This window comes from Pteropus alecto, unplaced genomic scaffold, assembly GCF_000325575.1.
Source record: "Pteropus alecto unplaced genomic scaffold, ASM32557v1 scaffold164, whole genome shotgun sequence".
Classification (NCBI taxonomy): Eukaryota; Metazoa; Chordata; class Mammalia; order Chiroptera; family Pteropodidae; genus Pteropus; species Pteropus alecto.
This window is the reverse complement of record NW_006439568.1, coordinates 5,819,466-5,836,847: the sequence shown is the minus strand read 5'-3', so window position 1 is coordinate 5,836,847 and position 17,382 is coordinate 5,819,466. Positions and strand designations below refer to the sequence as shown.

Below are 17,382 nucleotides of genomic sequence, written 5' to 3'. Positions count from 1 at the left end.
CAGGTGAGGCTAACGCTGCTGGACAGTGAATGACATACTGGCAGCACTAATTTAAAGGGTTAAGTCTGACGTCAGATTGCCTGGACTTAATTCCACAATTTGCTAGCTTTATGATCTCCAGGTACCAAATCTTTTTAGGCCTCAGATTCTCACCTATAAAAGGGTAATAATAATAATGGAAACTTTGGGGACTGATATGAGAATTAAAAGAGGTGGTCTATAAAATGTGCTTCTGGCAGTATCTGACACATGGTATGTACTCAAAAATTAGGAGTCAACAGATTCCTAAAGAGCAGGGGGTCATTAAACTATGGCCTGCAGGCTTATTTTTGCAAAGCTGATTTTAAAATGTTCAAATGATTGAAAAATATCAAAAGAATATTTTGAAACATGCGAAAATTATATAAAATCCCAATTTCAGTGTCCATAAAGTGTTATTGGAACAGCCACACACATTTATGTACACATTGCCTATGGATGCTTTTGTTACAGTAGCAGAGTAGTCACATGATAGACCATACAGCCAGGAGAGCCTACATGGATATTATGTTAAAATTTTGCCAATCTCGAATATAGTACCAAGTGACTTTACCAGTGAATTACTGGGACTAGAGTGGCAATACTGGTTCAGTGGCTATAGTATTTTTTAATAACGTAACTATCACAATAAGGATTGTTAGGAACCGATAATAGGAATTGGGAAATAAGATAAATTTGAGGGATAAGTGGCAAAATGCAATAATTACCATCAAACCTCCTCAAACCAGGAAATGCTATTAGATGCCCCAACCCACTTTTTTTTTAAAAGCAATTATTTATTGTCCTTCTTCTGATTATAAAAGCCATACGAGATTATAGATTTGGAAAATACAAAAATGTATACAGAATATAAATCGGTCATATTCCCAATAGTAGATAACCAAGTTAGACATGTTTTTACAAAATTGGGATGTTACAGCACACATTGATCATATATTTTTAACATTTTTCTAAAATCCTATTCTCTGAGAATGTCGTTCAATGGGTAATGACAGTCCATTGTTTGGAAATACTGTGATTCATTTAACTATTGCTCTTGGTATCAGATTTTATTATTTTAAAGTTTTGTTATTATTGATGCTATAACAAATTTGCTTATGATTTTTCTGAAAAATCTGTGATATTTTTTCAGCTATAAGTTACTGTAAATAAACAACTCATCTATAATTGGCTGCTTTAAAGGGTATTACAAAGAGATTAGAGACAAGGGTTAAGACAGTAGTCTGTTTTCTAGATTTCTAAACCACACCAGTTTGGGAGATTTCTACCTTATGATTAGTAAAATTAAATGACTTCTACTATTTTTAGCCAAACATGCTTTCTTCCCATATATCCCATTCTTACATCCATACCATTACAATCGGGAAAACAGTTTTTATATTTTGTTTGAAATTCCCCCTTCCCTTAGAAAAAAACACAATAATCTTATCAAAAATATTTTATTTACAAAAAAATTAATTATACTATACATCCTATACTGAAAATACATTGAATAATTGCTAAAATAAATACAGGCAATTAATTCAATCTTTTATAAGAATGAGAGAATTTGACATTTGAATGTTATCAAAGCTTAACTTAGAACATAAATAGTTAAAAATGCAAACTCAAGTTTTAGTCTCATTTATTGGCATGGTGTTGGCATGGTGTTTGTTTCCTGCAAGCTCTCCAATCAGTGAGTCAGAGTCGCAGAATGTGATGTACCTTTTTGTATTCCGAAGGTAGAATGTGCAGCTTTTTCTTAGGCAAGATAGATGGAATATCGATAGATGTCTGCATGAAAAAGAAGCAGAAAGGCAGGAAGTACATAGTCAAACTTCTCCATGTGACTCCGCTTCATCACAATACGTTTTACACAACTACTCGTGTTCGATTGTGTTTTTAACACAGGTCTACACAGCACCAGCTATAAGGCTAGATTGGTGGTGTCAAAATTCAAACTGGATGACCGAGGCTCTGGAGAAGCAAAATTAGCTGGACTACAGGTACCTGGCTCATCAATTTTTTTTATGTGCCTATTTTTGATATAATTATTAAACCTTGATATCATTTCTACTATGTAAACATATTTATGTAGGCCAAGAATAGAAGAGATGAAAAAATTATCTGTATAATTCAAAAAAAGCTCCCCTAGAAAATAAAAAGATAGAACTTGAATCTGCTATCTTGAATCTATATGCTTTATATTATAATTTATCCGACTCAAATGCGGAAACCTCATACTAATGTACTGTGAATTGGCAAGCTGAAAGAAAAAGACAGGTGAAAAATGTTCAATATATAGGCAGGATTTGGTGAATTCAAGCCACAGAACAAAATGATTGACTGTGTTGTAGTTGTCCAAATTATACAGATAATTTTTTTTTTCCACTTTCCTTTTTACTTGACCTGGGAAAACACTGCCAGAATCTCTAACGATTATTCATCTTTGATACTCATTTTATGTCCAGTGCTGGATGCCCAGTGTTTTCTGAGGACTAGCATTCCCTTTTTATAACTTTATGAAAAAATTGCACTTTTCTACCCCTTTGGCCTTGATTTTCAATGACTTACTTTTTTTTTGTACACATAAGTATGTATTTTTACTCCCAAATTGTGACAGGTATATTAACCTTTTCTAAAAGAAATGAAAAAATGTTAAAATATCGAACGTTTAAATACTTTTTCACAGAAATAGACTCTTCGATTTTAAAAGGTAGAGTGAGAGAGAAACATTTTATTCTTTCTATCATGAACATCAGTCAACCAAGCTTCACATTTTGGGTAGGTTTTTTTATAAGTTTGAATTTTTTCAGAACCTATTTTATTAAAAAAAAAAAAAGAACAGGTGTATTTTGGCAGAGAAGTAAAATATAGAATATGCAAATTTTGTTTTAAAAATTGGCATACAAAATTTTAAAACACAGTACAATTATATAAAAATACAGCACAGCCAACGGCCTTTAAAATTTCCTTTGGCATTTCATTTGGTAAAGTTAAACAGAAAATCCTCCCTAAAAAAAAAAAAAATAATAACTATCAACACAGTCCATAAGTTAGGTTGTATATGTTGTAAGAACTTTTCCTTGAGTTTCCAAAATCCTTTTCTTCCACGATAACCCACGTAAAGCATGGCTAGTGAGGTATATAGGGCAAAAACACTGTTAGGTGGATGTACAGTAAGGAAAAAGTGCATAAACAAAGAAGACTTCCCATTTTCATAGAAATAACAGTTTCAATCTGAGTTTCTTCTTGTTGATGTTATCATTTTACTTTGGCAGAATCAAAATAAACCCATAGAAATGTCTTTGTTCAAGTCCCAGCAGCAGTGATAGGTCTCCTCTGGCGGCATTATCTGATGCCACGATACCGTACAGTCCCTAGAGGAACTAAAGTTTTGTGTGTGTCTGCATGTCTGATTGCAAACATCAAACAATGCAAGATCATACATCAAGCACCATGTCATACTGTTGTCCCTTCTTCCGCCTGCCACATTTATTGATGAGAACCACATATAGAGTCAAAAGCATGACCCAATAGCATAGATAGAGCAACGTTCCAACAATTAGAACTGTCTGTTTGGATTCTGAGAATGGCTTTTTAGATTCCTTATAAATGGTGAAAATCACACCACCCAGGAGAATTGTAAACCAAACTGATACTGGAATGAGTCCTATGAAATTAACAACGATCGTTTTCCTTCCAGATGTGCCCCACCCAGCTTTGTTTATCGTTGCAATTGCAAACATCTTGGCGGGAAGTAAACTCGACATGTACAACACCGAGTAGAGGGACATGAAGACCATGACGATATTTCCTCTAAGGCAGCTGGCAAAGGATGATTTTATGAGACCTACTAACTGGACAGTTAATAAGAAGAGAAGGATGTTCCAAATTTTACCCCGATAGAAGAGCTGGATTACCGTGGCAATGAGAAAGAAAGGGAAGAATCCAGTGATCACCGCTTCGTAGGTCATCCACAAGTGATGTTTATGAAACCACATGGCATTGTACAGCCACTCTCGGAAGTACGACTTGCTCCAACGGGTCTGTTGGTTTAACCATCTGAGATATTCTACAGGCGTTTCCGTAAGGCACTTGGATCGAGCTGTGTATTTTGTTGCATAGCCCAGACTCAGCACTCGGTTCGTTAGATGCCGGTCGTCACCAAAACTGCACTGGTTGCCCATAAATTCCTGATTGTACCAATCTTCCACAAATTCATGCAGCAAGGAGTTTCTGTACATCCCCAGAGGTCCACTAATGCACTGGACACACCCGAAATAAGACTGACAGGCCCTTTCTATGTTAAAAGCCATCCAGTATCTCACACTGCTGAGGAAGGAGATCCAGGAGTCATACTTGTTTAAAATCTGCAAGAAAGAAAACATAAGTAAACAAAAGATAAGCCTTGGCGAAAAATACCAACAAATTGTGAGGTTACTGTCTGGGGTGAGGCTTGTTATTTGGTCCTCTTACTTTGGCTTTCTTCCTCTTTTTGACAAGATTATATTTCATTTTCTCTGATCCTATCTTACTAGATTAATTTGATAAGTTGTGTGCATGTGTTGGGACTCTTTGATGATGAATATTTTTTCTACGTCATTGCTCTATCCTCATTTTGCTATGCTTTTTGTTGTTATGCTATAATAGTGAGATTTTTTTCTTTTAGGCTTTAGTTCTCAGTCCCTAAATTCTTCTCCCCAGACACGCTTTCCTGCCATTAAAGGTTTGAAAGTTTTCAGTCCTATTCCCTCCTGTTCTGGTTCATTTCCAATTCAGCCAATCCTTGGCTATAAATTTTCCTTCTCCTCCCCACTTTTTTGCAATGCCAGTGATAAAAGGGTTTACTCTGGCCTCCCCACAAAAGCTGAATTCTGAAATAATGCTCTGTGGAAAGGCTATTCAAAATTATCAGATTTTTCTTGGCAATATTTCTAAATTCTTCCCTCTGTCTCAATTTCGTTTAGCGTTCATCTGGATTTTCCACATTTCCTTTTTAACACTGGGTTAATTTTTGTCCATTGCAGTCCATTTTCTTTGTCTTCACCGTCACCACGCATATAGAGAATGGGTTATAAAGCAACACGGTAAATTTTAAATAAAATTTCAGTGTGCTTTGCACCTTTTGCTCAAATCTAATCTCATACTTGCCAAAAATTCATTTTAATCTTTACATATTTTCATATTCATTTTCCCATTCCACAAATTTCAAATTGCCTTCATTAATATTTGTTTCACTAATTGTTTCTCCATTACATAGCAGATAATGGGAAATAAATAATAATTAGTGAGAATAATAATTAGAAAACCCACTTATTAATTGCTTTTTGCTTGCCTGTCTCGCTAGTATAAATTTGAGTTGTTTCTCTTTTCTTCCTTTGTTTTCCAATTTAGATTTTTGATTAACCACATATTAGTTCTACTTTTAATTACATAAGTATGAGATATAGAATCCATCTTCTGCTACACTTTAGTTCATTTGCAACTAAATGAACTCCAACATTAGAGTTTTCCAGAACAGTAAATTATGGCTCAAGAAGATCTGGTGGAAATCATTACACATTTACATTATGTTGTATATAATTTATCAACCACTACAGACATGAGTTATAACTTAAGATTAAGCAAAGGATTCTTAAATTATTTCAATTTGACAGAAGAGGCAGTAAAGTGGGTCTAAGGCACGGCACATTCTAATGTGTCTCTAGCATCAAAAACAATACCTGTCACAGAGTTTATTGTGTAGTAAATGCATGTTCAATGAATCAGTGAGTAAGAGCGCTACTAAAAGTGATTCATGCAAAAAGTGAAGCCATATGCACCTGGACATCTCCACCGACACCTCCAACCATGGGGTCCTCTTCTAAAACTTTTACCATCTCCACAGATGAAGCTGGGTCAAGCATGGTGTCTGAATCACAAACCTGCAAAGAAAAGAATGTTAGAAAAAAAAAACTGTGAGTGTGCTCCATACAGTCAAAATTGGGCATATACATATTAAGCCTTTTCATCAATCAGAAGGCCTCCATAAGCATGTATCACAGGATGACAGTTTGTTATATCGTGGCCAATACAAAGAGCTTGTTTTCAGCAAGTTCAATATTTAAGTTAATGTCCTTGCTGGATAGAACAGCTGAAGTGATGTGTAAGTATGTGTTGGAGGGCAACCAGTTTGTCCCGCTCTGCCACAGATGGTCTCAATTTTGGTGATGAAAGTTTCATATCCCAGTAACATCCCAGTTTTTAGAAAACTTCCTGGGTTGGTCACCCTAGATTTTATTTTTTTCAATTTGGCTTAAATAAGGCTATTAGGCAACTTGTCCCTCAGGTGTGAATGATGATAGGAAAACTTTTATGACAGTATTAAAAGGGAGGCATACTTAAAAGTTATCCCCCCCATTTTAATATAATGAACAAAAGACAGAAAATTCTCCTACAGCTGGTTTTATAATTCTGAAGCAAGATGTTCATATGACCTGGGTTTAGCAGATAACATTGCATCAGGAAGGGAACTAGCATGACACTCAGACCACCTTTTTATTCTAGAGTATTAAGTACTCGCCTAGCCCTTTGTATATAAAAACAGATGTAAATTATCTTAAGCTGTTCTAGAAATGCTAATGGTTGTTCTTAAAAACAATCCTTATATAGGTCAAAAAAAAAAAAAGCAATTCTGAAACCAAACCAACTATAACTTCAAGAAAATTATTTGGATTATTCCATACCCGTGAACCCCTGGTAGACACTTTCATTGGAGGTCCAGGGGACAAAGTTACAAACAGTGCTTTTCTTTCCAGGCTAATTTCTGAACCAATTGGAAAATGAATCAGAAGGAAAGTGATGAGAAACCAAAATATCACCTTTATACTCATGAAGCTGATATGAAGAACAGGGCTTATGTCTATAGAGAAGTGGGCTTCATAATTTATGTTCTCCAGTATTAAATAGACTTATCAATTCTAATTAGCAGTGAAGTAGGGCCAGCCTCCCCTGCACATACAGAGCATGCTCCTTCTCAAGGTGTGATAGGTATCGGCTCTGTGGTGGAAGCCACTGCCAGCAGAAAGAGGAAGGAAGGAGCTGGCTGTCCCTTACTCCTTCCATACTCAACAATCAGATTAAGCCACTTACTTCCCTTAGGGAGGAGTGAGACAGCTGGGAAAGGCTACTACTAGCTTTTGCACAAGTGGGTTATACCTGTGGATGGAGCTTCTTCCACATATCAAATGAAATAAGAACTGGGATGCAGCAAGGCCTTAGTAGAAATAAAGTGATCAGAGTTGACATGTAATGAGCCAGTTTCACATCTTCATCCAAACAATAAATAACACGATTGACAGAGACTGAGATTGTTATTTGCAATTCCCATCATTTTGCCATCAAATCTGGCTATACTGGATGAATTTAATTAAAATTCACCCTATTTATTTAAATCAAAAGTAATTATTTTTAGAGTTCTTGAACAACTTTATAAAAATGGGAGGGATTTAATATACCAGTTTTGAATGGAAACAAAAAAAATACCTACGAAAAATTTGTAGAAAAATAAACTCTCCAAGTTGAAGAGGATTTGTTTACGTATATGCGAAGATATATAGATATAATATCATGAGTCCTCTGCATAATTAGCTAGAGAATCTCAGCATTTTTTAAAAATGTGCCTTTCAATTTTTCTAATAGCTATCTTTTTCTGAGAAAAATGTTAATGAAGAATGTTGGCGAAGACAGCAATTTAAATGCATTATTAAAACATGACGTAAAGAGTATGTGAAGCATCCAGATATTAAAAATGAATTTATTACCTCTCTCGATTTAACTAATTATATCAATTTCAGGGTTAACTTTTTAATTTTTAATTTTATTGGACTTATTTAGAAGTATCCATTTCCTAAATAAAAATGCATTTATTTATTTGCTTGTTTATTTACTTATTTTTTATTTTTCGGCATTCTGGTTTGGTCCAGCATGGTCTGTCTCACTTATTTTAAAGAAAAAAAAATTAGACGGCAGCTAGACATTAGTTTTTCATTGTAAAAAATAGAATTTTCCTAATACTTGGATTCGTACTCAAGCACCTCAGGCCTCAGAAGCCTTAAGAAAATTCCTCCAAAGCCATGTTTTGCCTCTGCCATGCCTTGTCTATCGCTGGTTTGTATGTGGCTACAGGGCGGGCAGGTCTGTAAGGAACATAGAGAAAGTGAAGGCAGAAGTTCAATCCACCTTTAGAATCCAACGTCCTGAGAGTTCATGGCCACACCCACCTATATTGACTCAGCCCGGAAAGGTAAAACCAGAAAGCTAAAATAAGACTAAAAACAACAGGAAGGGGGCAATCCAGAATTTATGTTCAAGTAACTCCGCCTCCTTGTGAGCACAAGCAGACCAAAGGAACTGCCCCTTAGAAGAGACTAAACTTGAACTGAACTTCTGAGGTTCTGCATATTTAAATTGGCCTCATCCCTCCCAGTTTTCAACAGCAAAGTACCAGGAGTTCTGAGGGAGACTGTTTGCATGTTGAGTTTTAACTGTCAGAAGGGAAAGCTCTGAGAAATCTCTTGGGAAGGGGTTTGCTATATAGTGGGATTGAAGAGCTTGAAGAAGTTCAATTTCTGGATGTTATTTAGTGATAGAATGCCAACTAGAAAGCCAGCATCTATGACAGTCTGTAGAAACATGTATGGTCACGGACCTCATAGTATTTATTTTTTAGTGTGCAAAAAGCATAACTTCAGCTCCTCTTAAAATCAGATTTGTAGGTATAGGATTTCTAGTTGTCTCCTTACCAGTCAATAACAGGTATGTAATTTCATGAATGTTGCTTGGCTATTTAGCTTTAGGCTAGAAACTGTATGGGACATATACTAGTTCACACAGAACTTAACCTCACATGGAGAAAAACTACAAGGCATGCTTTGCATACCGGAAGCAATTAACACATCAAAACGTCTTTCTGTCTATAGTGACCATATCACTGTAATTTCTAAACCGCATGCTCGCTAGTCATAAGATTTCTCACTGCGAGATATGGAAATGAAGTCACCAAATTTTGACTAAAATGAGTGGAAAATATCAAGACAAAAAGATAGTATTGGGAAGAACCAGCCACCACACTCTTAACCACAGAATTATCAACTCAAGTGCGTAATAACCACCGGCTCTTCTTCCTTCATCATCCTAGCCAAGATTAGGGCCCTCCCCTTTCCTAAATAGAACAAAGGGTGGCAGACTAAGGTCTGTAGGCCAAGTCTGGCCTGCCATCTGTTTTGATATGGCCCGAGGGTTAAAAATGTTTTTATCTTTTTACATATTTGAAAATCAAAAACAAATAGTTTGTAACACATGGAAATTGTATGTAATTTAAATTTCAGTGTCCATAAAGTTTTATTGGAACCAGGCATGCACATTCGCTTTTATATTATCTATCTATGGCTGCTTTCACACTCGAACAGCAAAGTTGATGAACTGCAACAGAGACCGCATGGCCTGCAAAGCCTAATATCTGCTATCAGGGCTTTCACGAGCAAAGTTTGCCAACCTTGGGACTAAAATAATTGGGTGTAGGGGGAAGGTTCTCTTTTCCTAAAATAAAAACAAGTTGAGATTATGTTCGAAGCCTCGATTTTAATTCTAGTAGGTTTTTTAAAGGTTGCCACTATCTCCATGTTATAAATAACAGTAACTGCAGAAAAAAGTGTAAAACATTAATTCTTTAGCCAAGATTTGCGTATTATAAGAACAAATCAAGAAGCCAATTAAGTCTTGAGTCCTTTATCTTCCTACTCCTATGACCTTGAACCAGTCATTTACCATCATCATGATACTGGATGACACACTGCCTAGAAAAGTACTTTGTAAATTACAAAGGATTATAGAAGTATGCTCTTAGTATTAGGTAATAATTTTTAATTTTTATACTCCTTAAGTAAACACATACCTAAAGAATCATGATGATCCTTACCACAAATGGATGGTTCAGTTGAGAGAATCTCTAAAAGGAACAGGGAACTGATTTCATATCGAGAATCTCTTATCATAATGAAGACATTCAAATGTGTCTGGAACTATCTACAATAATTAGTTACAGACTAAGTCCATAGTCTGTCTGTTACATACGTTTTTAGACTTAAGTCCATTCCAATTTATCTCATTGATCTTAAAGTCAATCTACCTTGCTATAATTTAAATAAAAACCTCTTCTAGAAATATTACTTATTCTACTAAATGCCTTTTAATTCTAAGACCCAAGTCTAAAATACCAAGTTTCCACATTTCACTATTTCTTAATGTTTCCTTTCAGACTGACTGATGGATCTCCCTCCCACTCTCCCCGCCTCCCCTCCCCGCCCCAATACCACTTCAAAGGGCACTGAGAGCTACCAGCAAGAGGAAATCTTCATTACTCTGGCTGCCTTCAATGAGGAAACAGGTTGAAAATAAATCAAGACTCCTTCTATTGCTACTGCCTTTATCCTTTGCCTGCTTATAAGGCTCAACCCTTTCTTAACCTGGACCCTTTATCTTAACCTTGACCCAGTGAAACTACTTTTTTCCTACAGTGTATGGAATTAACTTTTGGTCATGACCCCACTACCCAGCTTTCCCGCCACCACTGGAGTAAATGGAAAGCTCCTCTTACCCGTCTTTTCCCTCCCCCAATTTCTCTAGTAAAAGGGGTAGGCCAGAAGAAAAAAAACTCACAAGTAGACTCACATCTAGTAAACACAAGATGGTACCAGTCTCCCTGAATTCCTAACAGTACAATACCAGAACAAACACACTACTGAAAAGAAAACAAAGCACTACACGAAAGATCTAAATCTCAATTCACCATTTACCAGTCATATAAACTTGGACTATGGCTTCTTGATCTCAGACTCTCTACCTTCCTAAGCTTCCATCCCTCAGGTGAAAGATATGGATAACCGCATCCACCTCAGTAAGTTTGTTGTAATGCTAAGTTACTTAGATAGTGTATATAAAACAATAATAGCTAGCTCATAATAAATGCTCAATAAAAGGAAGCCATATATACTAAAAAGTGATAAACCAAAACCAGAGACACAAACTAAGGATACTAGTCCACTGAGAAAAGGGGTCTTTATTATTACTGTAAAAAAAAGCCATGACTCACTCAATGCCCAATAAATTTAGTCCAATACCCAATAAATTTAGTTGAAACAAATTGAGTTTTTTTTTTCTTTTTTAGGCAAGGCAACCCTTGGTTGACCTCACAGATTGCAAGGACCTTGTCAGTTTACAATCCCTTTTTTTATTCTTATTTTTATTTTTTTACACCTACAACACCTGGTCTTCCTAGGTGGTCTCCCATCCAAGTACTAACCATGCCCAACCCTGCTTAGCTTCCGAGATCAGATGGGATCGGGCTTGTTCAGGGTGGCAAGGTTGTAGACAATAAATTGAATTCTTAAGCAGTCAGTGTAAGAGTCCCTAGATAGGGTTGCTTACTAGAGAAAATAAATAGAAAAATTAGAGAGCAGCGTGCAGCTGATTGTGATTCGTCTGTAACCTGGTGCACAATGTGTGCAAGTTCATCATTTAGCAAAGGGCAGACCCTGGACCCAGCAAAATTTACAAAAGTTTTTGTTGCACCTTGACTTGGTATCTCTTCATTGACATGGAACCTCCTGAACGTGAAGCTACTTAAAACAGAAATTCGTGAATAGCGAGGGTCAACTCTATTATGAATGATTTAGTCTTTTCTGATGCTCAGGGAATCTTGGGTACCTGCAAAATCCATATGAATACTTCAGGGGATATTGTTTTTCCTTTTATCACATAAACTGGTGGCGACTTATGTTTGCCACTTATATCATTCGTGTTTGATGATAAGAGATATTAATAAAGCAATTATATAATCTAGACATCAAGAGATATTTAAGTCTTCTGGTAATGAAGTATTAAAAAAAAAACACAAAAAGTAAATACAATATAATCCCAAAAGTCGTTTTAAAAATAAGGGAAAAATAGAAAGATATTTTTCTAATAAGGGAAAAATAGAAAGATATTTTTCTAATAAGGGAAAAACTAGAAAGCACTAAATTTGATAGTCTGGGTCGTGTATTTGCTGCAGATGATTTTAATTTTTCTCATTGTGCTTTTCTATGCTTTTAAAACTCATTACCATAGACGTGTTACTTAGGTAAATAAAAAGCTAATGTAAATACTACTTCGAAAAGGTAAAAAAAAGACGTATGCCCTACCTTAAGCCATATCCAGACAGGTCAGAATCTGTCCTACTTTTAGAAAAAGCTAAGCTTCTCCAGAAAATCCTTTGACTAAAAATTAAGAAAAATTTTCTCAATCTCTTTATTTCTCATTTCCGTCATCTTCTTTTCTCATTTTATTATTTTTCTTCTGTTTTTCTAGCTTCATCTCTAAAAGCAGCCACTAGCATCGTAGATGAATCTGCTACCAATGGCTTCCTCCTACAGGTTCCCCCCATATTCCATGTCAGCTTTAGTTATCTGAATGGCTTTCAAGCTGAGACAGTAGTCAGAGAGGAAGTATAGATGGAAACTGAGAGAGATAGAGGGAGAAGTAATGACTGATGTAAAACCATGTCCTGGACAAGATCAGAGGGTGCCGACCCAAAAGCCTGGGGCTGCAGGTAGAAGGGTTAACCTGGAGACGGGAAGTGAGGTTAGGAACCCTTGGGACTGCAAGCAGGAGAGAGTAAGGAAGATCTCAATGGCATTCAGAACCAGTACTTTTAATTCTGTCTTTCACAGGAGGCGAAGTCATCTGCTAGTAGTTAAGCAGGGAGGAGTTTGGGTAGGGAGCTGGGATAGTGAAGGTATGAAATAATAGGTCATGAGAGCACTAAGCAAGACATCTATTCAGGATCAAGTAAAGGGAGCGCTGACCAGTGCCAAAGCCCCAGCTGCAACTGGAAACCAATCATTTTGGCCATTTCTCTGCACAGCTAAGCAGTGTTCTCCAGCCAGGTTAGTAAGTATATGAACAGCTGGTCAATTTCTTCCCCTAGCCCCCATATTCTCTTGTGTATTAGCACCCCAATTTTCCTTCCTTCCTTCCCTAATTGACCTGAGCTCCAAGTTCCATCACTCAATCACTTGTAATGCTTCACAGCCAACATCCTCCACCCCCCTGCTCCTTTGTCTTTCTGTGGTCGCTTCTCTGCAACTTTCAGACCCTGGGTCGGTCACTCCAAATGTTAGGCGATAGTATATTAGTTTGAATCTTGTGACATTTCCATTTTTATAGGACACACATCATTAAATATTGGGGAATTTGATGAAGGATGGCATGATGGAATTACCTGGTTTCAGAATGCCACCCTTGTTTGAGCACCTGGAATAGACTGCGAATCCCAGGAGGATTACCAGCTGCTGCTCCCATCTGTCTATGCAGAGGCTTCAGCCTGAAGGAAGCAAAGTGCTCCAGCCTGATTAGGGTGCTAGCGAGAAGCCTACTCCAACATTTTATATTTTGTATTATTTTTTTCCTCGACAGGCACAATGTCAAGTTGTCAAGGATACAAACAAAATTCAAAACAAGAATGATGGGAAAAGGAGATTTGGGAGGAGCAGATTTTTTAAAAAAGAAGAAAACCCACACAATTATGTTTTGATTAGAAATGACAACTTTAGCAATTGTTTTAACTAGAATTAAAAGCAAAATATCAAAACAGATGTTTTCTCATCTTAGGTCCAGAGCTTCATTCGTCAAATCCTCTGTAACTTCCCTAGTCATCTCTTCCTTTAAATGGGTCATTTCATCCCTCATCTGGGCCTGAAGTTGCACTATGCGAATAAGTAAAAATGTCCTGTGTTAATTGAAACTACCTTAATTGTGGAAGTTCTAGAAATTAAGGGAAACTTGAGGTGAAAACTTATAAACTCCCTAAAAGGAAGATCAATACGTAGATTGGCATAAACTGATGAAATGCTTCAAAACTCTTCAGATATTAACCAAAATTAACCATGTGGTAGCAATTGACATGTATCATAATTTGAGTAAGGACTAGATGATCCCCAATAATAATAAAAATATTAACAGCAAATGTTTTGTTATTAACAATACGATAATTAACAATTTTGCTACCTTTATAACTTTTGTACACTTCAGTTATATATATATTTTTGAAATCATTGGTTTATTCTATACAGAAAACTGAGGCTGAGGGGGTCCTGGTTCAAGGTCATCCAGTTAGTAAAAAATATCTGGACCAGAACCTCAGTCAACTGACCCTAATGCCAGTGCCCATCCTCATCCCATTACACAGAGAGACCCACTGAGCATGGCTTGGAAGCAATAACGGCCCCAAGGTATAGGATGGGTCTTCTGGAAACTAAGGTTGCCCTTTTAAGAGAAGGGGAAGAGTGTCTCAGTGGATTTTTTTTTTTTTTTTAAAAGAGACATTTCTCCCTTCTTGATGGCCAAAATTTAACTGACGTATTTTCAGAAAATTACAACTAGAAAATTCACAGGGACCCTATTAGCATCCTCAAGAAGAAAGCTTCAATAAGAATTAGGAGAGAAGAAATCTTAAGAGTGAGAAGTCAGGGAATTAATGAGACACAGCCCGTCTAATTCTCATGCAAGCAAACACCATCACAAATGCTTTCAAAGGTCAAGTTGCAGTGAGTGAGGTAATGCTGTTTGGGAGTGAAGTAAACATTACTTTGGATTTGGAAGGTTTTTTTCTTTCTCTCTTTTTCATTTTCCTGTTCTTTCTCTCTCTGTCTCAATTTTGAATTTCTTAGCCTTTTCAATCAAAATTGTTCTCATCGCCCCCATTTGCCCAGTCTCCATGAAAAGCATTTTATAGCCTTCCCTTGGGCCCGCTGCAGATTTTCTCAAGACCCTTCTGCTTGGCAGACACTATTTTCTTACAAGGCTGGAGATTTTTAAGAGTGTGGAAAATGACGTTGAATTTGACTTGGCAGAACCAAGGGGGCAGAGAAGGGAAGAGAAGGGGAGAGAAAAAAAGGAAGGGTCTCCTGTTCAAAATAATCTTGATTTCCAACCAATAACACTCTACCAGTTAAGCATTTTCATAGATAGTCTTAACGGTTTTACGAGGATTTTTTCCCCTCTTTCAAAATGTGCTTTCAAACAGTCATGCTGTTTTCAAATGAACTGAAAGGAGTACTGTGTTCAGAAGTGACAAGGATGGGCTATAAGCATATGACTGGAGAGATACAAAAGCTGCTTTATTTAAATGTATGTTTGCCCTGGCAGGAATTTGGAAACCTACCTGTACATAATCCACACTTCGTCCCAGTGCTCTGAAGGCCGTGTACATCACTTCTCTTTTTCCACCCCATTTTTGCATGATGCAAATACTTTTGTTGGACAAGACCAATTGGGTGACATGTTGCGAGCTTTCTTTATGCGACTCCTCCGTCTCACCGGGACCCTTCTCATGAAAATTGTTCTTCCAGATATAAGTGGCTGACATGTCCCTGCCCATGACCTCACTGAAGATGTCCATCATGTAAAGGTCATCTTCTGAGTTCCCGTCGATGACCATGACCACCTTAATTCCAGGGTAGGTGAGCCTTTTCACAGATTGCAAGCATTTCCGTAAGTAGCCTGGATCTTCTTGATATGCAGCGATGCAAAGAGCAACAGTTTTGTTCAGTTTAATGGGGGTTTCTAGGGATTTTTTCATTTTTCGGTGCTCCAAAAAAGCAAACAGGCTTTGGATGATGAGGTGTGATGCTAAAAAGGCACCATACAGTCCAAAAGAGAAGTAGTAATTGTCTGTTTGGATAAACTGGTAGCCAACAATATAAGCAGCTGTGATTCCCAGGAGGAGAGAGACTCCAAAGAGTGTGGTTCCAATTATTCTCAGGATACATAGAAACCTCTCACAATGCATCTGGAACAGAATCAAATAACACTCTTGGTTAACGACCCCTGTCCCACACTTGTTATATACATGGTATCATTGGGAGAGTATTGGTCTAGAGGCATTCAGGAGTTCTAACCCCGAGTTTCTCACTTAACTAGCTATGTCACTTTCTGCATCTCGGTTTGCTCACCTGCAAAATAGCGATAAGGATATCTTTCTGTTTCAAGAGTCAAATAAATGAGATGATGGTACAAGGCACTATAGAAAAGCATAATGTGTTAAATAAATACATGGAAGCGTTATTTTTAGTGTGTTAGGTCATGTGACTAAAGATGCATTCTATGTATGTGGTCATAGCCAGGTAGGTGTAGAACCTAGATTTCCTAACGAGCAAGGCAATTTTTCTTCCTGCGCCACATTGTCCCCTTATCCCTAATACTGACCAGTAAAAAAATCCACAAGAGATTTTGCTAAATTGCTCATGTGTAATTTCATCTCATCTCCAGTGCAGATCCCTCAGCTCGCACCCTTTCCATGCAGCCAGCTGAGGTTGGAGGTCAGGACACCTGGATTTTACTACCAGCATTAACTGCTGTGTGACCTTTACAGGGTTGCTTTACCTCTCTGGGCCTCAGTTTTTTAATCTGTTAAATGAAGGATTTTAGACTCGATTTCTTCCAAAGTCTCTGTTGACATTTAAAATACTTTATGCCTAAGTATCCTGCACAGTCATTTATCAAAGCCCTGTAATTCTGAACTTCATTATTCTGTTCGGATAACTGTCTCCTCCATCCACCATCACTGACACTAGATGGTTAGACCTGGGGATCAGGAACATTTCTGGAACACAGGAGGCACACAATAAATGTATGTAGAAATAAATCATAAAGCAGAAATAGCATCATGCTTAATTTCATGAGAAGTTTCCATTCTCTTAAAAGCTCTAACACATTAGACCTGAAACACATTTCGGGCTCTTAAGAATAGTCAATTTTATACTTTTCCTTCCCGATTAAGGTTTTGAACAAATAGCAGATATAGGAGGACCCTTTTTTTTCTATCTCTTAAAGTACCTCCAATGCTAAGTATAAAAGAGGTGCCTGATAGACCTTTTTATTTCATTTTTCTTTTTGAGTCCCTGGACCCAATTTCAATATGTGTTGGGGAGGAGGTTTCCCACACATCCAGTAAGCAATCTCTGGACACCAGCTGGATGACCTATAATTTAACTCAATTCTGACACTATCTACCCAAAAGTGTCAGATTCTATACATTAAGGGTTCAGTCTCACAAGACTGCTCCCACCCCAAATCCCTCTTCAGATGCCAGTGCCAAGCCCAGGTTGTTGCCTGCACTTCTGATTGACTATAAATCAGAGGTTCCCAAGCCCCACACCTTAGATACAATTAATTTGCCAGAGCAGCTCACATAACTCAGGAAACTCATCTACTCACCGCATTATTGGCTGATTATAAATGGATGTAACTCAGGAACAGCCAGATGGAAGAGATGCATGGGGC

The 17,382-nt window shown here is 37.2% G+C and overlaps 1 protein-coding gene and 1 non-coding gene across 2 annotated transcripts in view; both read right to left on the bottom strand.

Moving 5' to 3' along the window:
* Positions 1 to 2,985: 2,985 nt before the first annotated feature.
* HAS2 (hyaluronan synthase 2) overlaps positions 2,986 to 17,382 on the bottom strand; it is a 25,187-nt gene continuing 10,790 nt past the window's right edge. The window contains exons 2-4 of the mRNA XM_006916584.3: positions 15,263 to 15,889; positions 5,844 to 5,945; positions 2,986 to 4,391 (exon numbers count right to left, since the gene is read on the bottom strand). Of these exons, the coding sequence (XP_006916646.1) occupies positions 3,462 to 4,391; positions 5,844 to 5,945; positions 15,263 to 15,889 (1,659 nt within the window). The 3' untranslated portion in view covers positions 2,986 to 3,461. The remainder of the gene's footprint in view (positions 4,392 to 5,843; positions 5,946 to 15,262; positions 15,890 to 17,382) is intronic.
* LOC112483656 lies at positions 11,314 to 11,432 on the bottom strand. The gene has a single exon (XR_003047723.1). It is a non-coding gene; the product is annotated as a 5S ribosomal RNA (ribosomal RNA).